This window comes from Anopheles aquasalis, chromosome 3 (genome assembly GCF_943734665.1).
Source record: "Anopheles aquasalis chromosome 3, idAnoAquaMG_Q_19, whole genome shotgun sequence".
NCBI classification, from domain to species: Eukaryota; Metazoa; Arthropoda; class Insecta; order Diptera; family Culicidae; genus Anopheles; species Anopheles aquasalis.
Genome location: NC_064878.1, coordinates 57,811,049 through 57,838,727, shown reverse-complemented (window position 1 = coordinate 57,838,727; position 27,679 = coordinate 57,811,049). Strand labels below are relative to the sequence as shown.

Here is a 27,679-nt window from a genome sequence, read left to right as displayed (position 1 = left end):
GCGCATACTACCGTCGATCCGGGGACACTTACCACACGAACAGTGGTTCCATAAACTGCATCACGATAACGAAACCGAGCGTGATCAGGATGAGGCCAAGGTTTAGAAGCAACATCAGGCAGCAAACACCCTTGACGTTCGGGCAGAAAGGATTCGGAGCGGACATCGCTTCCACCTTGGCACCGTGCCGTCTCGAGCTCCGGCCCGTCTTGGCCGTGCTCGCCACACTGTACACACTTCGCGGACCGCGTGACTGATGCGTTCGATGGGCACTGTAACGACTACCGGGAGGAAAATGAGAGCATTAGCTTCCATTGAAGGCAATTTCGTGGCCACCGATGAGCTACCTGATTTCCGATGGTGCCTTGTAGGCGGCGGAGGTGACGTAGATGTCGCTCCCGGTGTCACCGCCATGATCGTAGCTGAGCGCGGACGGTGCCCTCGGTGGGGCGCGCGTCGGTGGACTAGAGAGTGGCCGCGGTCCGCCATTAGTGCTGCTGCTGTTGTTCTGGTATTTGTGCTCCGAGCGTGGTTTTCGGGCTGGCGCCGTCGGTGGCGTACCCCGTTCGTTCGCTATCGTGTACTCGGACAGTGTCCGCTCGGATGGTGCCCGCTGGCTGTCCTCACCGTCGGTTGAGTAGCCGCGGTTCGCTTGGGCGTACGGTAGATCCACCGTATCGCGACCGTGCGTTGCCACGTAGTGATTTCCCTTCACCCTGGGTGCAGAGAGGGAAAGGGGAGAGACATTAGTATCAGGCCATGTCCGGTCGTTGGACTAGCATGATGATACTTACTTCTTCACCGTGCGTTCGTGAATGTTTTTCAACATTTTTCCTTCAAGTTTTTTTCAGCGTCCTATCGTATCCTGGGACTTCTCCTCTAGCTGATTTCGTTGTGGGCGACCTCGGATTTGGCACTCTAGAAGCGTGGATCAGTATGCGACCAGTGGAAGCTTCCTGATGATTCTTTTCTATAACTCCGTAGTCGATTGATGCTGTATCATGCTTCTTCCTCGACAATCCTATTGCTGAGAATCCTTCTGGTCCTTGGAATGCGGTATTATCTTCCAAATCAATTTCCCGTGGAATCAATGCTCCTCGGACAGCGTAACAATCTCTCATCCAAAGACGATCTCGGCTCTGCGTACCATCATCGTCGTGGTTTCGCTTTCATCATTGAAACAGCTCAGCAGCAGAAGCGCCAGCAGTGTAGACTCAGATCATCTCTTGTGATCACCGTTGCAGTGGGATGCCGGCAGGGCCCGGGGTCTGTTGCAGAGGCGAAGCGTGCGAAGACCACCAATCTTTTTGGCCAAACCAGCCAAGACCGTTTATTTCCGATTTAAATGAACCTGAAGCTGAAAGTGAGAAGCGAAAGAATAGACGAAGAGAGATCAGTCATAATGGTATAAAATAGGGAGGGAGCGGTGAGGTGGCGATGATGATCGTCGCGTCGTGAACGCCATGAATTGGCCCCAAAAGGAACGATTGGTGGTGATGGTGGCAGAGGCCAAAAATGGAATATGGACCAACGAAGAAAAAGAGAAGATGTTGCAATGGCCGCCGCCGGCCACGAGTTTACATCATCTGCATCGGCATCATCATCATGGTGGTGGTGGTGGTGGTGGTTGGCATAATTAGCATTGACCATCGCGAGATGAGTCACATAGCGTGTCGTGTTCTGCGCGTTGCGTATTCTCTCGCTGTGTTTTTTTTTTCGGACGCAACCGGGCGCACTAGGCCATCCTCCATTCCATTGACGAGACCCTCCAGTGGTGTCCATCTTTCTGGATCCGTGTGAAAATCGGTGAAGAAAACCCGGGGTCCCGGATGCGGACGGCAAATATTCGCTGGAAAACAATCCACAGCCACAAATTATGCATCGCCGGTTTGGCTGGAGTGTGGAAAGGCAGCGAGCCCAATTGGCAATTTCATAAAAAAAATTTTGACTCCACTCCGAGGCAATGAATGCGAATGGTGCGCGGTCAATGAGCTTCTGCATTTGAATCTCCCAGCTTTATGAGGCTCTATGTGTAAATGTGGGCTCGGTATTAGTATTAGAGGGGGGAGGTAGAGAGAATGACTTCATTTTGTTAATTACTAAAAGTGCCAGAAGCGCCAGAAGCGCCATCGACAGCATGCTGGTCGCAGTTGCCGAAGATTAATATGCGACGCTCGAAGGATTCTGGAATTGAAATGCTCCATCACGCGTTGGGCGAGCAATTCGGAAGAAGCTTTTTATTATTTCCGCAAGTCTTTGGCACCTGCTGCCAATCTGTTTTGATGAGTATAGTCTCGTCTGCAAATCTGTTGCTCAAAGTATTAATCAAAAAGTGATGCGACAGTTCTCTCGGAACTCTTTCATTTAAGAAAAGGCAAACGCATGCGTTTTGCTAGTGTCTTTTGGGAGTTCCTGCCCGTTTGTAGTTCATCTAAAAACAGGATGTCTGGATGTGGTGCATTCCGGCTGAGCTCTATGAGATACAACAGCATGCGTCATCCGAGTCCAAGGGGGATGCTGAGATAAAAGGATGCTCGCATAAAACCTATTCCGGTCAATCGAGCAAACGTTTTTGTCTGGAATAACCAAACGGATCCTCGTGGTATTATTACCATTGGGAATTCTTTTCTCATCGACATCTTTGTGGGTCGGTTAGCAGGATGGCATGTTGGCCAGTTTTGCAACAAAAATAATTGTTTTCACGATTCTAATTTCAGAAATGCCGGAGAAAATGCATATGTCTGTTTAGCAATATTTATAACTTTGTTCTATTTGAGTAGCCTTCGTGGATACGACTAGAATACCGAGTTGTATCAAATTCTCTGAATCCATTATGTATCCTCATGATATCGATTTGAGCATACACTTAGTGACCTATAGAATAGACGAAGCAAACTACCCTAGCATGTTGAGAAGACTTCAAATGACCATCCAGCCCTAATTCAGTGCTAAACATGGCTAACTAGATCTATTCTCGGTTCAGTATGGACTCACGCCTACTACGATGCATGCCAGATTATACAGTCGCAGAGTGAATTGGTGATGTCGAACCCCACATCCGCGATAGACCGCCCTGGTAGTTCGGGATGACTTGCCGTATTCTTTTTGTTGGAAAATGTCAAAATGCCACCACGCCAGAGAGTCAGGCGAGTAGTTGGCCAATTCAGAGAGCTGGAATCCGTACCTAATGTGACTCGCGTTTGCCGTTGCGGCTACAACACCACACTCTGTAGCGCGATTTCGGTTTCGGAGCGCTGGCCTCTACGAAGGTCCTCGCGCTAGCGCTCTCCCCCCCACACAGCAACACCTTGCTTGGACGGTGCTAGTTTCCAATTAAAAGAAAAGAAAACTTCAAACCGAACGACCCTGCCGAATGAATGGTGCGGGAGGACAACGCAAGGGCGCGCTGGCCGACGGTGAAAAATTGGTTCATAAATAAGGCTATATCGAGTGGCTAATAGAGTGGCAGGCCTATACGTGTGTCCGTTAATCGAAGGACTGTTGAACGTGAACATGGTTCCACTGTCACGACCGGCCACGGTACGTCGCCGAGAGCTCTGGGCGCTCTAGGTAAGGTAGGTCACCGAAAACGTTCGATCGAGAACTGGTGTGCTGGTGCTGATGCTGGAAGCGAAGCGCAACAGGTTGCGCGCCAGCTTCATTCACACGCCAGACGCCACGCCAATGTTGAAATATATCTATATGACACCGAGACACGGAGAGTAATTGGTTTCGAGAGCGCGGTGTTGGCCACAGTACAGCAGGCAGGCCGGTCGTGACCGTGGCTGTTCTGGAAGCGCGATGGCTGCGCTGCTGCAGAACGTGGGCTTCCCGTAGGGATGATATCGTCCCGACTGTGGCCTTTCTGGGCCACCAGGCATGTTTGTCTTACCGGAGACGCCTATCCGCGGACTCCCCAAGACCGAAATCGAGGTGTGAAACGGCCGCAGACATTGTGCAGCGCTCTGCGTCGAAGTGCACGCCGTCGTCGTGCCTCTTACCTAATCTCCAGAACAGCAGCCGCATATTTCATTCAAAATTCAACCAGCGACAAGAAACGGCCAGTACGAGCGCTACGACCCCAGAAACACTCCTTCCTCTCCCCCGGCGGGTCGAAGTAGTTGGGCAACCGGTTCTCTCACCCGGTTGCACCCGCCAATTCCGTGCGAGATATGATACCGAGATATCGGGCAGGCCATGGCCGGCCACGGACTAACCCGGGTGGACGGCCATTCTGCGGCGTAATCAATAAAGTAATGCCCCGGTAATACTCCTCTGTTGTGGTGTGGCACAGAGCGGCCTGGCGTGATCTCTGCGGCGGCAGCGGTTGATTGCATCTTCGCTTTCTGTGGGCACTTTACCCCCGCGCCTCCGTTTGGTGGTCTAGGAGACGAGTGGCGAATGAATCGAAAGATTTGCTGCTGCTGCTGCAGCCGTGCGGTGTTCCGTGGGAACTTGGTGTTCTGGCGCACTTGCGCCACTTGCGATGCCGATTCCTCGACGATTCGACCGCGGTGCGGTGCTGCTGACGCCATTTATATTGAGTTGTCCGGCGGTGTTTGGCAGGCGAGCTATTGAGTCGCCGTTGGGATCAGGAGGAGGAGGCGCAGCAATCCAAAGGGGTTGGTGGGTTGTTTTTTTTTTTTGTTGTTGAAAACGTGAGATGACAAAGAGAGCTTTCCAGTGCCAGTAACCGTTGGGAAGGAGATTTGTTGATTCAACAAGTCGGATTCAATTATGTGTTACTCGTTTCAATGAGGGTTGTAATGTGTTGCATTAACGTTGCTTCCATTTTCGCTTCCCCATGTTTACGAATCAGAGTGGTATATTTACATAAAAAACCTCTAGCGTAATTATTTAAAGCTACATTATGTGTTATGAGTTATCATTTGATTTTCAATTATTTAATTTTCAATCAAAGAAAACCTGACAAAGAAATAGATATTAAAATCCATGCTTCATGCAGGGCACTGTGAAGCTCGCTACTTTGGAGCGCGGTTTCCAAAACCAACGTTTTCAAAGTCGGTACCCAATGTAGCATAAAAACTACTCAACAAATCAAAGTGATTCTTTGAACACATAATATTTACACTATTTGCCAGGTAGCCCTGTCGAGGTTTCGTAAAAAATGTCGATACTCTATTATTAAACAATTATGAAAAACTAGCGTTTTTAGGCAAAATCGCAAAAATCGCATTACTTGCTCAACTTTAAAAATCTGCCAAAAATCGAAAATTTGGAAATTCATCAAAAACTCGACGGGAATACCTGCATAAACTCGTAGTCTATGAAAAAAGTGTTGATTTGTATTTTTCTGATAACCCATCACGCAGCTACGATGGGCACCGGTTTCGCTTCGAATCAAAAGACTTGCCCCTTGAGATTTAAGCGACGAACCCGGTTTGATCACTTTTTCAACTTGAAAATGCTGCCAAAAATTGATTTTTTAAAAATTCAACAAAAACGCAATGGGGCTACCTTGAAAAACTGCTTCTCTTTCAAAAGAATATTAATTTGCATATTTCAGACGACCCATAACGCAGCAACGATGGGCACCGGAAAAAGTGCCTTTTCGAAAACACGTTCTCCTAAATTTGATGCCATGGAGCAAGTTTTTCATAAATCTACCCCAAAATACAACCAAAAATTCTTGAAAAGTTGTAATTCAATATAATATTCACCCGAAACAAATATGTTAAATAGTTTCTTCACAAAAAATCGACAAAAATTAGCCTTTTTTGGACCCGAATTGACCTTAGCCACACCTTAAGTTGCGGTGTATATCAATTTGGATGAATAACAGGGGGATACAGAGCGATCGTGATGCATCACGTGTGATATCTCTCAATTGTTTGCACAAGCGTCACCTTTACAAAGTATCCACGATTAGGTCGATCGCCTCGATCGTGATTTGTTAGCGAGAAATGGTTACTGGATTGCAACGGAGATTAGGATCAAGATTTCCATCTATAGAGGCGCATATAAATTCAACTAAGGTGAAAGTTAAGTGAAATTCATCTGTTTTTGTGACTGGATTATTGGTTACTCCTTGATTTGCACTCACAGATAAGTTGCTTTGACAACAGCAACCAAAAGATTTCTTAGCTTAACTTTAGTGAAATTAATTAAAGGGTATGGCATCCACCTTTCCCAGTATGAACATTGAATTGCGTTCATCCAGCATACTGCGCACTACGCATATCTCATTCATTGAAATCTCTTACCACATTCACAGCGTTCACTGCGCTGGCTGTCGGGCTTTTTGCTGGACGACCGCAGACCGCACCGTTGCTAGGGGGTATCGCCGTATCCAAGCTGCTGCCAGAGCTGCTCCCCAGAGAGATTTCAAACGATTTGACAGAACTTCATCTTTCCCAACGCCTCAAACGCACCCAACGGGAATCACACACTTGAACGTGGATCTGCTAATTGAACCGAACAGACTGGCACCCGGGGACGCAACAAACTGAAACAAACTAGCAACAGCTACTAGCTCGTTAGAAAACACCGTTCCGTTCCGTTCCGTTCCGTTCCGTTCCGGACCGACCGGAGCCACTCATGCCCATTTGTTTCGACCGCAATCCACACTGTCAACACCGTCTGCCCGTAGTGCGCTCCACAGCCAACTGAATCGCTCCAGCGACGACGACGACGACGACGACCGGTCGATGGTCAAAGGCCATAGCACACCTGTGGGGAGGCGAGCAAAACGTTTGCTTCCTCGATTGGGGCTCGCTAATTAATCACCAGAAAACACAAACTGCCAGTGCAAATCGGATTGGAGCCCACCCAAAAACACCAAACTACATGCTCCACAACCTCGCATCCACTTACTTATGCATACACCTCGTCGCCGCTGCCGAATGGTCGCGTTCTCGGTGCGACAGCACTGTTTTTGGGGGGAAAGGAGGAAGACACGCACGGACATCACACGCAGCCGTTAAAACAACACCACATCATATCACGCAGCAGCAGCAGCAGCAGCAGCGCAGACACAACATATGTATCCGGTTGGGCCCATTCGGAGTTGACTTGACGACGGTTAATGACAACCGCGTCGCGTAGTAACGCGTACATCATCTCACGTCGACAAAACACGCACCGGCGAGCACGAAAATGGTTGGCGATTTCGGTGGAGAATCGAAATGCCGGAAAAGCAAATCCTTCTAGGCCACTTCCACCCCTTTTGGAAGGTACTCCCGGTGACAGTGGGGTGTCGGTTTGAAGGACATGCAGCGTGGAACAAAACCACCGAAGAAGCCGTTCTTGTGCACGGGATTGTGGGGAGTTTGGAGACGAGTTCGAGACGCAGCTCAAGGTCGTCCAGGGCTCGCTGGTGCTGGCCAGCCAGCCTGGCTGTATCTTCAGGGTTCAGGTTCTCCCTGCTCCTGGTTAATGGTTCGCATCGCATCGGTGCATCCATTATCAGCTCGTTTAGCTTCCATTTCCATTAATTATAATTTTTAAGCCCTCGAGCGAACCGAGCGACCACCCCAGTTAAGCCTAGAGTGCTACTGTCGGTGTGTCTGTCTGCACTCCCTCGTCTGGAGGAAGCACTCCCTGGCTTTTATCTTCCATCGGAAGAGCTCCGGCCGAACCAGGGACACCCCAGAACCCCTAAAGGCCCGTGGGGGATCGAAGCGAAGAACCGCAACACCGCAAGGACGCATCTTCAAAGAGTCTTCAACGCGTCCAACGAACGCGATCCACCCTTTAATGGATTCTCCCTTCCGTGGTCCCGGTGGAGTGACATCCTCTCCCTACCTGCCTCTCCGGTAGTCCTGCCTGGATGCCACAGGATAGAAACAATTACTTCGAAAAAGGGATTGGCTGCGACTGCGTAGAGCTTGTCTACCGCGAAATCCGAACGTAAATCGCTAGCTCGGCCAGCCGCAACTGGGCATTCCAGAACCACGCAGGGACCCCTTGCGAGCAATCGGCAACCAGTGCAACAAACGAAAACAATCGGTTTTAATCGGTTCGCGGTCGACCGCTGCCCTGAGGGCCGATTGCGTTGCATCTCCGGTTTTCTCCATTCTCGGCTGCTCGGCTTCTCCTATCTTAGGAATACGATTATAATGAGCAAAATGCCATACACAGAGAGCGAGAGAGGACGGGGCGCCAAACTGCAGCTACCGAAGGAGAGAGGACACAGGAGAAGGAAACATCGGATAAGGGCAGCAAATCGGGTCTGTGGTCTGCCTCTGTTCTGCCCGCCAGGTATGTCAAGTGGTGTGGTTTCTTGCCACGCAGAGCACGGCAAAGCGGGTGAGATCTTGTAAAATGACAGATAATTGATGTTCGCCCTTTGGCGCTGCGCGAACGATGCGACGGAAACGCATCTTTTGCTTCGCGCTGGTTCCACAGATGCACTAGCACTGCTTGCTGGCGCAGGCTCGGGTCCACGGTTCAGGCAACATCAAAAGCCGCAAAAGCGCGAGCGCGACGTTCTTCGGTCGGTTTGGAAATCGCCGTAAAGCCCCGTCGGCCAGATAAGGAGCTCCGGAGTGACAATGTGTACGCGTCAGCCAGCCAGCGTTGTCATGTGTGTTCTATCTTCAGCAGCAGCAGCAGCAGCAGCACTGACAGGCCACTGGCTGTGGCTGCAGTGGCACCGGAATTAATGTCTTCATAACATACGACGCATTCTGCTGCGAATTCTATTCTTTGTACGGCTCATCCCGTGGTTCCGGCTCCGCTTTCATCAACGACAGGGCGACAGGAGTGCAATGAGGTGCTCCTCCTCCAATCTCTCTCTCTCTAATAAGTCATTGCAGGAACGGTCTTCAAACACACATCAAAGACATTTCCTATGCGAATTCATGCGGCTGCAGCGGTGGATGGATCGCTTAATTATGGCCGTAAAAAGCAGTCGAGGGATGGCGTTGACCACAGCGGCGAGAAGGAGGAGTAGAACCCCCGGTACGGTTGTTGTGAACAGTCCGACAAATGGACACCTGGCCAACGACATTGAACCTTTCTTTATGGATCCATGCTGTCAGCTCCAGGGGTATGCGATTGGTGGGACGATGATGGCAGTATCATCATCATCATGCCATCGTTTACAGCCCCGCTACCGAGCGGGCGGCACAATAAATATCTGACAAACGGCCAGGTCCGTGTTGGTGCTTTCTCAGTCTGCAAACATTTGCCTACGACGATGACATCTTGGGTTCACTAAGCCACCCAGCCAGCCAGCCAACCAGACAGCAACAGCAGTAGGCTCCTCTGTTCCGTCTGTCATTCCCAGGTCGGTTCCCCGGGTTCCCGGTGCCTGCTTGGATGATAGGCGCGTTTATTAGGTTAACGTTTTACCATTACGGCCGCCTGCCATCCTGCCAACCACGCCATTGGGCGCCATATTGTAAATTACGGAAAGCAAATCAACTTCAACTTCCATTTTTATTGTCCGGCCTCACTTTTATGGACTCTAGACGCTTCCACCCCCGCGCCCGCTAACGCAAACAGAGCAGCTGCGCTAAAACAATACACAGAAATCACTTTCGAACTTTGTTTGACTTTCATGAGTCGTGGCGTGGCGAATCGTGTAATGAGTGACGTGTAATTATCATTTTTCTGTCCAATGACTTCATCGGCAATGAGCAACGGGTCGGGTTTGGCAAATGAATATTAACCAACCGGTGACCAAACAGGACATCAATTAACGAAAAACAACAAACACCGAAAACAAAACTAAATGCGGCATGAGCAGCACAACAGCTCAGAGGAAAAACGCGGTAATTATACTCACTTCACTCGGCACTGAACACGCGGCGGTGCCAATCGGAATCGTAAAGCAACCGAAACAAATATGAGCACACATGAGCACACACATGGTGCACATTTGAATAAATAATGCGCGGCCGTTTGCGAATCCAGCGAACCGCGTTGTAGCGCACTCTGGCCTGACCTGTCTCTGTGGAAATCGGATAGTTTGACATTTCGACGGGAGGTTAGCGGACGCAGCCCAGCACAGCCTAATTCATTTATGCACTCTCGATAAACCAAATGACATTGTGAGCGTGGGAAATGTCCATCAATTAGACCGGATGGCCGCCATTTGACGACAAGCTGGTGGTGGTGAATTGTCCCGTCCAGGACCTGTTGTTTCATGGCGTAAGGGTCACGAAAGCGAGTGGCCACCTCTGGCAGGCAGGTTCTAAGAGGCAGCGAACCTCACCATGGCTGTGTGCGCCATGCGATGCTCGTGATGCTCGACTAACCACGACCACGGAGCTACAAATCCTCGTGTCGCGGCGCACAAACCAAACCTGGTTGCTGAACTGGAATGGTGGATTCACGATAAAACAAAGGGGGAAAACGGACGGAGGACGGACGGTGTGTACGCTAGATTGAACCCGGGGGGACGTGTCCTATTTACACTATTTTATCCCGGTGAATGTGCGAGCATTAGCGAGAAGGCGTATGGCCATGATCCGGGGTTTCCATTCCGCTCGCTTTGCGACAAAGACCGGCGGCAGGTGCAGGTGCAGGAAGGGTGTCAGTAAATTGTTAAATTTATTCACTTTATCTCTATGACTTCTCCCGGGCCATACCGCTTTCTGCGTCACCAGATGACCAGTCGTCCTGTGGGCCGGGGAGGGTGCAATGGCCACACTATCGGACGATGCCGCTCGCTACCAACACGACACGATAGTACACTGTTCCCCCTTCCGGGACGACGCAACGCGATGCGAGTGGGGTTTTTTTTTTTTTTTGCAAAGTCGGTCACAGCCCAATCGGGTCGATGCTCGAACCGAACCACCAGCCCATTAAAAGGTCAGTTCACTCCCGGGTCCGACAGCACAGCGCATAAAGGAGCACCGTCCGTCCGGCGAGTGCTGTTCTTCCCGAGCCCGTCACTGGAATCCGTGGCAACACATTAGAGCGGGCTGCCTGGATCCCTGGCTTGGGCTGCCGACACCTCGGGCATTTCGACACCGACCTGCCCGGTTCCTCTCGTATCTCTCGTATGAGGCGCTGATCTGATTTACGCTCCATTTGCTGTCCGATGCCCACACACGCGACTCGTGAAGCCCGAGGAGGAAGACTTCCTGGTTCGCTCGCTCGCTGCCCCGTATGATAAATGGTGGAACCTGTGCGAGCGCACCCATAAATCGAACATGCTCTCCTACATTCGGGGGCATTTCCTTGGCAAGAACGTTGATCAAAGCTCAACATAACATTAGGACAACCAAGGCCCTCCGTGCAGGAGCAGCAGCAGCAGCGAACTAGCGTACTAGCATGTCCACTGGTGCCCTACATATAGGACAGGGGGTGCCTCGACAGTCATCGAGCTTGTTGGAACATATTTCATGCACATAAAGTTCCGGTTTCATTCCACGATGCACGCGGGCTCTCGTTCTACTTCCAGCGGTGTGTCTACATTACCAGCGAATAAATCGCGTAAAAATGGCAACAAATTGAACTTCCGCTCCACGAACATCCCCTTGCATCCCATCCCTGTGACGATCGATGTTTCGGGACGCGAAGTCTTGGAAGTACGAGCGGTGAACGAAGAAACTAGCGCTTCTACGTGCTTGCCGGGGGGAGAACTTGTTGAATACGTGACAAAAGGGAGGTTGTAGCTGCAACGGCAGCAAGGAGTGTCTAGGTGAGTAATTTTTGGCTTCACTACTCGTCCGCCGTAGCGTAGCTCATTGTTATATTCCCCTACGTAGTAACTAGGAACTTATCGTTCCATCAGGGTTGGGCGAGAATTTACATTTTACACACACCGAAAAGGAACAAACCCGTGAGGAACACGGAACGTTGCTTCGTACAGAAGACATATTGAGAATTTTACACGTTGTTTCCCAAGGAAATGGGCTTCCATTTGTCTTTGCCTCATGGAGGAGCGGTTCTATGCTGCTGGTGTTGCTGGAGTTTCATACTTTCAGTTGAGCTAGAAGTCCTAGAAGTGAGCGTTAAACTATTTTTGGTAGCTGTGCAGCCTGGGCTTATGGTAAATTCCTAAGCGACAACTAATCCCGGCTACTAATCCGGGCATTACCGAGGGTTCTCTGGAGTATCGCCTGTTCAAACAAAGCTTCTGCAGAAAGATGCTGGCAATCGCAACGAAATGCATCCCCAATTGGTTGAGGATTTTGCACCCCAGGAGCCACCGAAGGAATCCTGTGCAGTGTCTACATCCTCCCCGTGGTGGTGGGGGCTAGGACAAATGGTAGCTTTATGGAATTAATACTCCACCACGTTGTACCTCCATCCTTTTTCCTACGATGCCTGATGACTGGCAACTTACATTCTGCACAAATGTTACCAATGCCTGCCGCTGCTGCTGCCGTTGGAGAAGGAAATTAAACGAAAAAGACAAGGAACTTATGTCAACATCGTGCAGAAGCAGAATGGTACCCAAGCAAATGGGCTAATTAGCTAATTGTCACAATGGTGCTGCTGGTCCGGAATGCCACACGGTACCAACGAACCAACCAACCGACCGACTGGACTTTCATGCAGATCCTTTTTTTTTTGTGTTCCCCTTTCCCTGTTCTGCTCCACTTTGTCTGGACTGAACTGGAGCCCGTAGCTGGACAGGAGAATGAGTTATGGAGTTTGGTGACCAGCTTGTGACCGGTGCTGGCTTGCTGGTGTGTCCAGCTAGACAGTGGTGATGGTCGAAAGTAAAAATACGTACTTCTGACTTCTGTCGCCACACAAAATGCTTTAATAATGGACCCGGCGTTCCCTCTCGGTGTGCTATGGACACGCTGGACGCTAGACACCGGGGGTCGTAATGCCGTAAATCATTGTTACAGTGCACCCGAACGCTGGACCATGTTGTTGTTTGGCGTCCGGAAGGACACCGAACGTTGGAGTTGGTAGTGCTGGAAGTCTCGCCAGTCGTTCAGCTCTCCTTAATGTAGCGTTCTGTCGAGCAAAAGTAAGTGGAGCGACCTTCAGTCACTGTAAACTCAGTCAGGCCAGTGACCAGGCATTGGGGGTGAAGCACCCCTATATGTCGTGGACCACATCGATGAAGTTATGGTTTTTTTTTTTGCGAAAAGCAACCACAGGTGATGTCGGAGAGAGACCGTCTAGCGTAGCCCAGATTGGTCACCAGGTGCTGCTCCCCAGGTCATCTCTCCATGGCCATGATTTATGGAAGTGCTGCAGCGTGCGACGTAGTTGCACCGATACATTTACGGTAAACCGCGTGCCCCCGGGGGACTCGTAACGTTGGCCCTCGTAGCGTTGGAAGCGCTCTCGCATAAATTCTACTCTCTGGCCACCCGTTGCGTTACACCGACACCACCGGTGTGTGACCGATCGATCGGTTTCACTTTCTGCTGCTAGACACGAAGCAGCTTTTCCAGCGCACTGCGAAACTTCCACTTCGGTCACTTGGTGGTCTTCGTTCTAGGCAGCCTGGCCACCCGGAGAGGCAGAACTTTTCTGCAAAACCTTTTCCACTCTTTCGCGGCCATGGTCAGGCCATCTTCAGCACCATTGTGGAAGGAAGCGCCTCCCGGGGGGAAAATGATTTGTTAAGTTTTAAAGCTCTAATTAAGACGATAATGGTGGAATGGAAGAAACTGGCTCTCGCGGCTCGTACCAGCTTGTGCGCGCTGAAGATGATGATGGCGATGAAACTGTGTTGCATCGTCACCGGTTTGAAGGAGAGAATATATTCTTTCCCACGACCGTAGCAGCAGCACAGAATGCAGAATGCTCACCACCAAAGGGACTTTACCGTGTCAAAGTTTTGCAGAGAACGCGGTTAACCACGGAAACCCCAGAAACAAATGCTTTTTAACAATATTACTCTACCCCTAGGTGAGCTAGTGTCGGTGTTTTGCATCGTGTGGTTCCATTCGAACCACTCGATTCCCCTTGTACACAATCACTACCGAACGTTTGTGCAACGGAAAGTGCTTCAATTAAAATGCAACTCTCGTCCGGTGCTTGGCGTCGTTAAAAAAAAAAAAACGGGCGCCGAACTCCAAAGTGAAACACCATCAGTACCAGTACCGTTCCCGTACCGTACCGTACCGTACCGGAAACGGGCGAAACACGGTGGCGTTCAGGTTTACCATCAATGGGTTTTCGGTTGTTCGGTTTCGGCCGAGAAATCGAGAGCAGAGAGCGATCGGCGGGGAGAAACCGATGCTTCCGTTTGGTGGGAAGCTAGTGAGGAACTTTCATTACTTTCGACTTTTCTATAACGCCGCAAAACTGGTCGCCCAATGCCCCTCAGCTGGGAATAAGAGCAGGGAGGGGGCCAGATTTCTGCGGTCGAGAAGTTTAATTGGAGTTCTGGCCGCACCGAGTGATGATGGGGTGGAAAAGCAAGAAGTAACAGAAAATAGCTTTCGGTCCAGGCTGTTTTCATTCTTTATTTTCCCCCACCACCCGAGGGAGAAATAGATCGTAGTGCATTCACAACTTCTAATGAGTGTTCTGGTTGTGCTTTGTAGTGTGATTTCCGGAGAGCTGCTCCTCCATCGTTTAGTCTAAACACATTTGGCCACAGCAAACAGCTTAGTGAGGTGATTCGAGCTAGGATTTGTTATGAACCAGTGCACTCCACGGCAATTTATGTCGAAAAAGTCTCGGTTTGAAGTGATCCACTAACCTGGCGTTAACCCAAACCTTCCACAAACCTGCTGTTCGAAACGATTTAAATGTTTCGATGATAAACATCACTAGATCACTGTCTCGATGTTCCCGTATCGAGCATGCGATGATTGCCAGTAAATTGTCCATCAAATCCGTAGTCCACCGTCACCGATGACCTTTAGTTAAAGCCCCTCAGGAACCTCTTCTCCTCCAAAGCAGCCACCATTTGACATTCTGACCCACTGCACTGCCACAATCGGTGAACGATCGATCAAAGATCCGGCGGCGGAGGCGGCAGCAGTTGCCCCCTGGGCCGCGTTCCAAAATAAGCTGCTGCTCTGGTGTATGCCATTGGTTCTGGGCTGGGCTTTTCGGGCTTTGGCTTTGGTTTTGCGGTCATTGAAGCACTTGTACAGTGAAGGGAAAGAATAGATCCCAAGATCTTTTGCGCCCCGAAGCCAGATTCGCCTTCAAGAAGAGAGAGTGCAGTCCTCGCAGTCCTCGCAGTCCTCTCCGGTAACAGGTACAGGTCTGGTGGCATGCCAGAACGGAAAACCACAATAATGACAGCACCACTTGACACACAACCTACCACACCAGTCGGCCCTCGGTTAGAGCCGAGCTCCGGATGCCCTGGAATGCTCTGTTGCGCCGTCAGCAAACGAGGTGCCTCTAGCAGCAGCTGGAGCTGGTGCGGCAGGAGCGATGGACCTAGTAGGGCACCCTTTTTCCTTAATGATATTTCCAATCACTCTGCCTTCCCTCCCTTCGTCACTGGTCCGATAGCATCTCGCCAAGGCTCCAACTCGTGGACGGATCGATCCCGTGGCTCATCTCGTTAAGGTTAAGTTTTCACGCCAATCGATTTAAGACACAAACCCGGAAGAGTCGCTCCTGCTGCTGCTGGCGGTGGTGGTGGTGGGAGTGGAAACAAGTAAATTGGTGTTTTGCCTTCCTTGACGGAGCCTCACGGAATGATGGATCGGAGCACGGAGCAAGGAGCTGTGGTGTAAGGGGGAGATTTCAATCAAAATTCATAATTCAATAATTCCACGTTTTACAGGTTGGTGTCGAGAATGGCGATGTGGCCATGATGGCAAAAAGGGACAACACTGAGGGGGCGCAGTGCGGTGCCCGGTGGTATGCGGTTTGTAATTGTCTGCCTTAATTCATCAAATCGGTTCGAACGGAATTTCCCCCTCTTCTTCACTCGTTTTCTGTTCTTCAGCATTACATCAATCACGGATCTCACTGGCGGCACTATGACGACCATTTAAAGTGGTTTGCTTTTCGTTTTGAGGTTATATCACCTGTCAAATGAACGCAAAGCTTACTGAGGTACAGCCGTCATCCTTCCGCACATCCCCTTCCAATTGGTGTTCCAATTATAATGAATCGATTCGCACAGCATGGATGGGTCTTCACTTATCACGGCCAGGAACGGCAGGAAGTGCCAGCCAGCGCCAGCAACCGCATCTTCATGTCCTCGGAACGCTAGCGGGCGGCGATACATAAATCAAGTTTGACAGTTGGAATACGGTTTTCGCAAACGGTCGAAAGCAAGAAACGGCAACCGGAAAAGTAGGCCATGCCATTTCTAGCTCGCGGACTGATAAACACGGACTCCTTCGTTTTTGATTCCCGCCACTTAATTATGTTCCGTCGACTCTAGCATGCGGTTCGGCCTTCGAGGCACACACGTAAACGGGAAATGAAAACAAAAACTCGGCCACCAGCACGTGGCCGATCGTGGGAAATTGGCAGATTTTTGGGGGGGAGAGTTTTATTTTGATTTTCAATCGTGCCACGCTCTAGGGGAGCCTTTGTTTTTGGGTGGGGGGGGGGGATGGCCGGCCGGATGCTTAGAGGGGCTGTTTGAAGGCTGAGACAAAAGCTTTGGAAGGCCACGAGAAGTGGAAGGAAGAACCAACTCAACAACACAAACGGCCAACAGCTTCACTTTCAACCGTAGCCTCAGTAGCGGCCGCTCTCTCACCAGTGCCCACCAAACGGCAACGGCACTTCAAATCATGTTGTGTTCTCTCGACTGTTCAGTTCCAACTGTCGGCCAACACATCGAGCACGATCCATCCTCCTCAATATGCCCGTGCCATTGGCGAGTACCGGCGGACCAGGCGAAAGTTCCTTGTTGTTGTTTGATCTATTTTATGTGTTTCGTGGTGTTTTGTTTTCCTTCGTTTTATTTTTTGTTTTCAGGAGTGGGGAGAGAGGAGTGAGGTGGTTCCCGGGGGGCGGACAATGATTCGATCTTGTACCGACCAACGTTCCGGTCCATTTACAGGCCACCCGGCCGCAACCATCGGTCAACCATTCTCTGTCTCCACTCTGTTCTATCGGCGGTTGCTGAGGCGGAAAAGGGTCTCGCCCCAGCACCAGCTCCAGTCCGGGACAATACGGCCCGAACAATACGTGTCCCAAAACGTTACGTACGTCCAGGTGAGAGAGAGTGAGATGCTGGCGGCGGTAGACCACAGGCCCGGCACATAAAGAAAAGGAAATGTTTTGGGAAAGTCAACATCCTCCCATAGCCTGTACCCGTACGCCGCAACACACTTCGGGACATTGTCAGATGTTTTCAATGTCTTTTCGAGCTCTCGTGCGCACCACCAGTGGGCGGTGGGAATGGGCCACTGGAAACTGGAGCAATCCGGCAACCAAAGAACCACCACCGCCGGCTCAGACAAACATCTTGCTTGGCGAACGAAAACGAAACGGAACGCCGGCGCTTCTCTCCAGCAGCAGCTTTGGCCGGACACAAAGAATGGACAAAACACCTTCCACGCATATACGCCCTCACCGTGTGTTCCGGAGTGCCAAGCACCAAGAAACAAAGTACATCATAAAGAGGTTGACTCGAGAGAGAGAAAGAGAGCCCGCGCTACTTGCAGCAGACCGCGTGAAGGAGGAACAAAAATGATGAAAAATGCGGGACGCGCGATATGAAAAGGAAAATCACCCCCACCCCCTCCCCTAACGAGAGGCCGAATCCGTTGTCTACGCTGGTCCATTCATACAAGCTGCTGCTGCTGCGGGGCGGCCATTGTGAATCAGTCACCACATGGTGGCCATGGTGTCCACGTGCTTCACGTGCTGACCGTAAAGCTAAACTTGGTTTTCGCACCGTCACCGTCACCGCCTACACGCCACAGACGCCAGACGTGGACAAACGCTTGTTGGAAACTGCGGGCAGGTCAGTACCGAACTAGCGGACTGGCTCAAGTGACCGTGGCGGCCCGAGGCGGTAGGTCGTGAGATTTGATGTGACAGAACTCGAGAATATCTTCTCGAGTGTTTCACTAGCGATGGAAAGTGGAATGTGTTGCGGAATGTTTACGAGTGTGCAGATAAGCATTATTGATTCGTCCATTGAAGTACACGCCGAGATTTACCCAGAGACAAGAGGGACAAGAATATGAGGCCTCTTGATGATGATAATCTACGGGTTTTTATGACACTTGGTGGTCTCAGATTATCCACCGCAGCTTAACGCCACCGACAAAAGTCCAGCGGATTGGTGGAGCGGTGGTCGGTGACCACTACAGTGTCTTTGTGGTTTTGTTAAGCATTTCCACTGTCGTAAGCCAAGTTCCCTGTCACAAGTGTCACCTCGCGAGAGAGAGAGTGAGCGAGGCTCTCGGCGACTTTTCACCCATAAAAGAAGAATCATTAACGACCACAACTCCACAATGGACCATTCCGAATGGAGCCATAAAGTGGCCACAGGGGCGGTAAAGCGCGTGTGTGGATTGGAGTTCGGGGTGGCCATAAATTAATAGGTCATATCACCACGCGTCATGCGACTGGCACCTCCAAATCAAACAATCACACGGGCAACCCGGGGGGGTGCAACAGCTTGGAAAGATGGCGAGTTGTGGTGGAAAAGTTTTTCCAATAAAAGTCACAGAATCGAGCTTATTTGTCGGTGGTTTGTTCGGTTCCACAAAGCGAAGAGCGAGCTCCTAAACGCTGGTGCCTTGTTGTGTTGTTGCGACAATCGACGACACCATCGTTTGCCGTTGCTAGGAAGAAGTAGCCTTTCCTTACCTTTCTTGACGCTACCAGCCTCCACACTACAGCAGCAGCAGCAGCAGAGAAGATGAGCGCTGAAGGCGGTGATTTGAAGCGGAATAAAACACTTTGCAGCAGCCGGTGCCAATGGGTTGATATTGCGCCAGAATATGAAACCAGAGGGCCCTCTGGTTGTTTCAAGCCGTCAGCAGCTCCGGTGGTCCGGTGGGGAGGGCTGAAAGAAAGCACCAAAGCAAAGAACGGTAAAGACAAAGTTAGGGTGTCAGCTCATCGGTAATCACCGATTCGGTCCGTTCCGATTAGTATTGCATCCCCCCCCCCCCCCCCCCCCCGGGCCTGGATCCACGTTATGATCTGGTTAGGTGCGCCAGTTGCTCTCCCAGCAGCAGCAGCAGCCGAGCAACAGGCGAGCGCCATGGTGACGGAACGGTTCGGTCGCCGGCGAATGCCGTTGTGTGGTTGTTCCGTGGCGCGTTCTGGTTGTTCAATGGATGCCCCACAACCGAACCGTGGCAGTAGGTTAGGTCGTGCGGAACGTGTACTGCCCCGGTACCGGTATAACGTGTAGGAACAGCGGACAGGGGGAGCTCGTAATCACGCCAACCCAAATGACAGGATAACGGTGACAACACAAACGGGACGCGCGTCAACCGATCGGGCCGCGATGGTAACAGTATCTCTTTCATTTTTTTCTCTTTCTCTCTCTCTCTCTCTCTGACACTCCAGCGCACCACAAACGTGCAAACGGGGTGTGCGGTGACAAGTATGTACGTAATTCAATCTTGCGGACACCTCCATGGACCCTCCGTCGGTGGTTCCGCATGTTTTTGCTTGTCTCGCACGTACCACATCCCCCCGGTGCAGGTTGCTGTAGTGCGTCATGAACAATCTGCGAGGGCTTCACTGAAGGCGCAAGATGAATCTTCCGCGAACGTTTGCATTTGTTCCGGTATGCCGTCGAGGTGTCATCGATGGGAATGGCGACGACACTTATGGTGGCCGCGGAATAGTGCCAATAATGCTCTAACGCAAAGACAACAGAAGGCTGGCCGTAGGGCGATACAAAAAGGGGGAAAAGGGGCGTCCGGCCGGCGATTTGATTGTTTTTCCATGTCCATTTCCACCGCAACGGCGGAGACCGGATACGGATCGCTCCTTTTCCCTGTAAGCTCTGCTTTTCCCATGATGTTGTTCTTGTATGTCGCCATCATCCAGTGTACAAGGCCGGAGAGCGTGGCCAGAAACCAGTGCACCAACATATGGACACCTGCCAGGCCCGTCAGGCCCGCCAGGCGTAGCGGGAGCTTATAGACGGTCGGTCTGCGTCCTGCTGTGCTGTCGTCCGTGGTGGTCTTCCGCTACTACCAGCCGTAGCCTGGCACCAACAGGACGACAATGTCTGGTGCTGCTCCACCCGGGGGCGCTCTCGGGGAGAGATAGTCCCGGGATTACTTCTTCTCGCTGGGAAGCACCGCACGTCGTCGTCGTCGTACACGCATTGTAACAGGAAAGTCTACTCGTCTAGCACAGCATGAAGAAGTCACTGTACCGGGGGCGGTGTGTGCCAGTTTCCTGTAATGCTTCCTCTGTCGTTACAGGATCCGCAGCACTCATGTGGAATCTAGGGCGCATTAGCAGATTAGCAGCACGAGCCCGATGTTGATGCTGATCGCAGCAGCCTCGTGTGGTTTATGCAAAAACCGCTGAATCGAACCCATTATCGATTGGCGAGGGGGGGATTCGATTCGAAATCTGATAAAACTCGCTCAGCATCGAGCGGCGAGTGGAAGCGATGGTTCATTAATTTCGCCGTTCGCAAGGGCCGCACATGGTGGATCCCAGAGCAGAGTCAGAATTAACATAATTATGCGCCATCCTCGTTTACTAATGCGAAACCGATCGGCACAACGATCCGGCGCAGCAGCAGCAGAACTGGGCCAGGAAAGGATCATTTTTCATTCCATTTCAGCAGCCGGCTTTTTGTCTTTCGTGCGGTCGGTCCCGAAAGTCCCGAAAATCTAGTTTCTATACACTGCCCTCCGAATTCCAGGTGGCATCCGGCTTCGTGAGCCACATAATTTGCGATCAAAACTCGTGAACATCGTGCTCGTAAACAATGGGAACGTACCGGGAGAATTCGGTGCTTAATTGATATCACGCTGCGTTCGTTGCGGATTCCGAGCGTTGCGGATGGATGCTGCGACGCAAGAGGAGCACACTAATTATGCTCCACTTTGGAATCGTCTTCCCCCCTGCTCGATAATGTAGCGGCAACAAGGGAGAGAGAAAGAGAGCTCCCGAGAGGCGGATTAAAGCTTAACGATTTGGATTTCAAACGGACTTAACGGACTCATTTTGACTGATTGCCAATACTGGGCTGTGCGTGCCATTGTTAAGTCGAACAGCTTCAACATTCGATGATGATCATCGATTAGCAGCCAAATCATATTCCAATGATGATCGTCTCATCCCCGCAGTAGTGAAAAACAAAAATCGGACCGAAGCTCCCGGAGCGAAGAGCAAACAACGCCTTAATGGCTGACCATTTGATATGTTAATTGATCATTAAAATTCGAGACTCAGTCAAGCATGCGAGAGAGAGGGGCCAAATCGATGCAGTCCAAACCCATGCCTCCACTCCACCTGGCTTTCTGGCTTAACTAGCCCGTCTTCTCACACGACGGTGGCCACCGCACGGTCACGGTGTAATAAAGTCGTGATTCCATAATATGTTATTGATTTGAATGGACGGTGTTAGGGGCTTTAATGAAGTTCCGATCCCTTCCGGACCCTTCGTTCGGGCTCATAGTCGCTTGACAGGAACCAATTAAGGCGCAGGGTGCGCGCGCACACCTTTGGAATGTCCCAGTTTTGCAAGATCCTGCCGAGGTGCTACACGAAAACGGTGGATTAAATCCCACTATCACTGTGTATCTCTAACGTTTAGCTGCTTGATAATCATCGCGGATGGTAAGGGATGATTGAAAATTAAAGCAATGGAGCTGAAGCGATCTGCATATGGAGGGAGGCGCACGCAGTGGATTCGGTTCACTCAGAAATCATTTGAATTTCAATGTTTGTTCGAGGCCTCTTTCAACGATGAACAGACGGATTAGCGTTATCGGATGGGTGCGTTAACGGAGCTGCTGGTGACCATCGCCAGTGCCATGTCACCATGTGGAATGTTGTGTTGTCGGTCGCACCCAGCGATTGGTCCGGGCGATTTCACCGAGCCTCCTCATTCCTATTGGTGTCGAGGTGCTTCTGCGTCCAATTGCAGGTTGCTTGTGTTTTTGTGAATCAACAAGCAGTAATGAGACAAAGATATCGCGGATGAAAAAGAGTGAAATTTGCCTTTTACTTTTTCCTGTTCTTTTAATTGTCGGCAAGCAATTAATGCATTATTTGAATGAAACTTTTTTGTTAAAATCGTTAAATACAAACAAACAACACAGAAAAAAAAGAAAACCTAATCTCTATCTGCATCGTTTACATTAAATTAATCAAAGTGTAACCGGAAATGGAAAAGGTCCTTAAGGTCGAGCGCCCCAGGAGGACGCAGCTGACATCTTCATCGCCTCCAATCACGCAGCAATTCATATTCAAATGAAGCGATCCGGGTGGGAAACTGTTTGTTATCTCCCTCATCCACAACCCCCCAAAAAGCAGGTCAGGGGTGCAATGGTGCACCCGGATCGATCGACGAGGTATGCGTGTGTGCCCTTTCCGTCGCAACACATCCATGTCTATTGGTAGCCAACTCCCCTAAGGGGTGTTTCGACATCATGACGTCTCTGTAATCCGCTCCATGACAGAGAGAAAGAGAGAGAGTGCAGATTTGGGACGTAAAATATCAAAAGTCAATCAACGGTAACGTACGATGATGGTAGATGTCCGCAGTGCTCGCCCGGACTGATGCTCTCTGTCCTTTTGGGTTCCTCACTGAGCTAATGACGATCGAGCGGCTGACTGACTGGTTGGATGCGAAGGATGCGGTCGATCGGGCGAATCGACCTCGGAGAACAACAACAACAATAACAGAGGAACCCCTGACCAATGGCACTGGTCGCGCGACGCTTGATTGCACGGATTGCGCACCGCGAGAAGGAGAGAGTGACAGCTCAAGCAGCGAAGCGAAGAAGCGGCGGAGACGAGTTCATTATCGGCCCATGGCCCGAGCGATCGCATGATCGTGCACGCGATTGGTGCATATGTGTCGAGGCGAGGCGAGGCGAGGCGAGGCTCAATCAGAGAAATTAATCGTCCACCTCTCCCAAGGGGGGGGCCTGGGTTGCGGAAATCATGTTCCCATATCTGGACCTCACGGACCTCCCGGGACCGTCACGATGCTTTCGGCATGACGAATTGGGGGGAAAAAACAAGTAGAACGAGTAATGCTGCTGCTGCTGCTCGGTCAACTCGTGTCCGCATCATGATGCACTTGCACTTTTGCACCAACGAAGGTGACGGTGTGCTTTGGCCATTCCGTGATAAGGCAGAGTGCGGGAGTAACTATCTTGGAGCGCAAGCAGAAAGAAACGGAGAGGAAAAACGACGAGCAGGGCGCAAAACCTGTCTGCACGCCGTGGACCAGTGCAGCATCGTGAGGACGACGCCAAGTGGTTGGCCATTTTTCTGTCAGATGCAATCATTAATAAATGCGTACAAGCATGTTGCTGCTGCTGCTGCTGCTGCTGCTCGTGTCGTGGTCGTGCCCTTTCGCTTGTGGCGAGAAGACGAACGAGCGGGAGTTGGGGAGCAAAAAACGGGCGAAAGGAGCGATCATCACCCCTTTAACTGGGACACACTGGGAGCGGGAAGCGACGGAAGTTCACTGGCTGACTGGCTGGTTGGCAGGCTGTGTTTGCACAGAAGAGGAACCTCGGTGAACCGAGCAGTGGAAGGTGGAAGGATTCGTCGGTTGGCACCACGTGATCTTTCCATCCGGACAGTCCGGTAGTACGGCCTCCAGCTTCCCGATTGGAATGGCGAAATGTGTGTCAAAGAAGCTGAGAACGGTCCTCCCCTCCCTCAGAAGAGGCTGCGATCGCCGCGTGTGCCAGATCGTCTCTCGCTCTTTCTCGCCCGCGGAAGTAGGTTCGATAACGGAGATTTACAAATGGATGCACCGGGGTGCCGTGATCTTGACATTGGGTTCGATTGCGTGTGTCACTTCAGTATCTGGGAGGTGCTGGTCAACTCAAGTTAGTTTCCTCGACTAGTTAGCATCGAATTGGCACCGATCGGATTGAACAGAGTGGCCACCGCTCTAATCGAGGGCCTTCTCTCTCGAGGTATCTCTTCAAAAAAACCACCCTTACACCGTTGACCCAATAAAATCCGGTCCCCTGCTGGTGGCTGGCGTGCGTGCTTGCCTCTGGCACCCCTTGGAAACACATTCCGGATTACGGATTGAATGTGCATAAATTGGCCAAGGTACACTCTAGCAATGCTCGTTCATTAAGAAATGTTCAAAGGCCCAGTTTTGAGCGCAACTTTATCGGCGCAAAACGAGCACCGGACATGACTTGTTAGAGATGTGGACGACAGATGTTGTGCTGGAGAGATAACTATCCCTCAATACCGTTTGTTAAAGCGGATTCCAGGAGGGCAATTGATTGCAACGGTGCTTGGTTTTGATTTCATTTTTGATTTCATTTTTTTTTCGAGAATTCTGATCTTTTCAAGTATTGTGTAAAGGTTTTGGATGAATCGAAGAAAAACTGACAAAGTAATAGATTTTTGAATATCAGCGCCTCATACAAAGCTCATTGCAGATTGCTCCTTTGAAGCGCGTTCAAATAGCATAAAAACTACTGGATCAACCGATATGAAAATTTAAATACATATTCTGTAAACTATTTGCCAGATAGTACCGTCGAGTTTTTATAAGAATTGTTGATTTTTTTTTTGTTAATAATTACGTAAATTATGACACCGTTCTTGAACCAAATCAAAAGACTTAAGCGACGAACCCGGTTTGAAATATTGATTTGCGTAGTTCAGGCTTGGCTACACCATGGTCTCCCAAATTTCTCCCGAAAATAGAACCAAATATTCTTGAAAAGTTGTAGTTTAATATGACATTTACTTGAAAAATCAAATTGAATGGTTTCTTCACAAAAAATCTACAAAAACGCGCCTATTTTGATCCCAAATTAACCTTAGTCTCCGTTTAGAGAGTTGTATGTTTATTTGCTGCAGTAAAAAAGCTCACTTGCAATTAAACAGTTTAAATAAATGATTTTTAAATGCTCTGTATGGTCCCTAAATAGTCGTGCTTAACAACTGAACTACTTACAGCTTCCACAGCATCACCTGCATTAAAGTAGCCAACAAAGCACAAGCACATTCATGCCGTTCGTCGACGCTACTAAAATGAGACCGAAAATCACGTCGATCGTTCCGAATTAGCCCGGATTGGTGAGCTGCACGTTCTTAATACTGACTCATAAACACACTTTCCCCACCATCGCAGCACGACCGTTTGGTTCGTTTCGTGGACCTCCCCCCCCCCCCCCCCCCCCCCCCCGGATCCCTCTCACATCCGCTGCCAATGTTGCACGGTCACGTGCTACCGTTTTCCTCCAGCCATCCATCATTCTTCCCTCCCGACCATCATCATCATGCGGGGTGGAAGGTGGTTTTTGGGGGTTTTTTGTTTTCCTTCCCTACGAAGGAAATTTAAAATTCACCACCATCCGACCCCCCCCCCCCCTCCCTCTTTCGGATTGGCCTAATTTTCGGACCCAAGGCGGCAGGTTGCCCGCGAGGCTGCGCTTTCGATTGCTGGCTACGAATCTTATTATGGTGGCGCCCAAGGTATCGGTGGGCCCGGGCGCTTTCCTCTCGTTTACCACTACCGTTTGTGCGTCTCTCTCTCTCTCTCTCTTCTTGTGCTTGGTTGACATCAGTTTGGACCATTCGGAGCGGATACATGTCATATTTCGATCGACGCACAACTTCTCCCCCAAAAGGGCGGCTCTCTTGTAGCCCAAAGTTCAGCGGAAACTCATCAACTACTATCTAAGCTAAGCCGTGTTGAGCTGTTGACTTCGCGTCACTTTGGGTTCGCTTTTGTCCTCCCCGTGCGCCATGGGGGTCCCACTAGTGTCTAGTTTCTTCGTCCAGCAGCAGCAGCAGCAGCAGCAGCAGCAGCATCATTGCCTTCTGTTTTTTTGTGGTGATTCGAAAGGAGGAAGTTCATTAGCGCTGATGCAGCTGATGCTGTCTCGATGCTGCTGCGGTGCAAGTTCATCGGTTTACTCGCACCGATTTCAAGGTGATCGCGGGGATTCGCAACATCCCGCATCCCGATCACAAAGCTCACAAACCCATCCTGAGTGGCGTGGCGTCTCAGGGTCAACAAAAGCGATGGCATTAACCTAGTTCACGGTCCTCTCGCGGTATGCGAGTCGCGTTTTGATAACAGCCTGAGCAGTAGCGCCAGTTTCCGTCGCGGCATTCGGGAACGCGAGCATAAATCAGATTCATTAGTGACGGAGGTCGCGGTGGCGATGGTGGCACACTGGCGTACGCTTTCGGTTTCCTGCCAGTTGATCATCGGAAAACTGATTTAGTGCTAATTTGGGCCGCCCTAGGACTGTACCGCTTTTTTTTCTTGCCTTGCCTTGCCTTGGAAAGATTCAATTTCGACCACCAAACGGTTGCCTCTTCCTCCTCCTCCTCCATCTACTCGACCTCCTCTTCACGGTCTTCACATTTGTTGCGCCTTGCGTCGGATCGAGGGTTTCGGAATTGGCGTTTCTCCTTCGATTCGGCGCCCCATTACTGAGTTTACCGATTGGTGCGAGGAGCGGACATAAATCGTCTGTTTCGTCGCTTTCTTCGCACACCACAAACACAAACGGGTGCTTCGATGGTGCATGGAGATTCACGCGAGGTGCCAGTTTCGTTTTGTAGCAGGTTGAATCGCTAATTTCGAACCGTTTACCCCGTGGTGCTGTTATCGGTCGCACATATCGGCCGTGTCGCCGTGTCCAGTGGAGTCCAGTGAACTGTCGACAGCGGTGCGGTAAGATTTGTGTGTTTCTGGTCGATCCCGTGTGGTGATTTGTGATGTGTTCCAAGTGCTGCTCTGCTGGAATGTGCTGCTAGGCTCCCGATTGTTTGCACCAGGACAACCACCACCACCACCACCCGTGGGCTCAGTGACGAATCGCGGACACGAAAGAAGAAGGGGGTGTTATAATTCTACAAAATATTTGAATATGCTAATTTTAATGACCACCACCACCATCATGCGTAGCCCTCAGCCCCCCTGGGCTCGGTCTGATCGAGATGGTCTTTCGTTCGATGATTTCCAGATTTCCGCGAGGCGAGCGACAAAAAGGGAAAAGAATGAAAATGGCCAACGACGACGACGACATTGCCATTAAGCAGATCCGAACCGGTGCCGGGGCCGAGGGTTAATTGCCAATCAAAATGCCATTGCCAAGTGGCAAATTACGATAGGCCCCGCCAAAAAAATGTGGCGAAAGTTTGACTGCGGCAGCGACAGCAACGTCCGCGACCATTTGACCGACGCACCGTACCGAGATCGGTCTGGGATCGAGAGAGCCGGTCAGGGACTGGTTTTTTTGTTGGCAAAATTAATGGCGGCCGGAAGCTCGTAAAAATGTATTCTTCATAATGTAGGAAACCCAGGGGTGGCAGAGAAGGTTGACAACTTTGGTCCTGTCCTTTGGTGCGTTTTCGCTTCGTGTCGCTGGCCGTGATGCGCTCGATTGGCCAGCTAAAATGGGCACATGTTATTTATGCTTCTTACAACATAATTGCTGTCCGAGAAAAAACGAGCGAAATTGATTTTTTCGTAAGGTACGCTTCAGGGGCCAAAGATTCAAATTAAATAAAGTTTACTCCCGATTTTCCCGATAAGCTAAAGGAATTAAAGGATTTTCGCGATGAGCTATGCTTGGCTTTTGGTCCAAACTACAAATGTTACCAGAAAACGCTGGATGAGAAGTTCCTTGAGTGGCGGCTACTAGAACTTTTGCACTGTGGCGAAAAGTTTAAAGTATGTTTACACGAG

General features: G+C 50.5%; 1 protein-coding gene across 2 annotated transcripts in view; it reads right to left on the bottom strand.

Annotated features, from left to right (window-relative positions):
• LOC126576050 (uncharacterized) overlaps nucleotides 1-27,679 on the bottom strand; it is an 81,514-nt gene that overhangs the window by 917 nt on the left and 52,918 nt on the right. For both annotated transcript variants that reach the window (XM_050237133.1, XM_050237132.1), the window contains 4 exons: nucleotides 18,643-18,841; nucleotides 795-1,357; nucleotides 348-716; nucleotides 33-281 (listed from right to left, as the gene is read on the bottom strand). In XM_050237133.1, coding sequence (XP_050093090.1) covers nucleotides 33-281; nucleotides 348-716; nucleotides 795-829 — 653 coding nt within the window. In that variant the 5' untranslated portion in view covers nucleotides 830-1,357; nucleotides 18,643-18,841. The remainder of the gene's footprint in view (nucleotides 1-32; nucleotides 282-347; nucleotides 717-794; nucleotides 1,358-18,642; nucleotides 18,842-27,679) is intronic.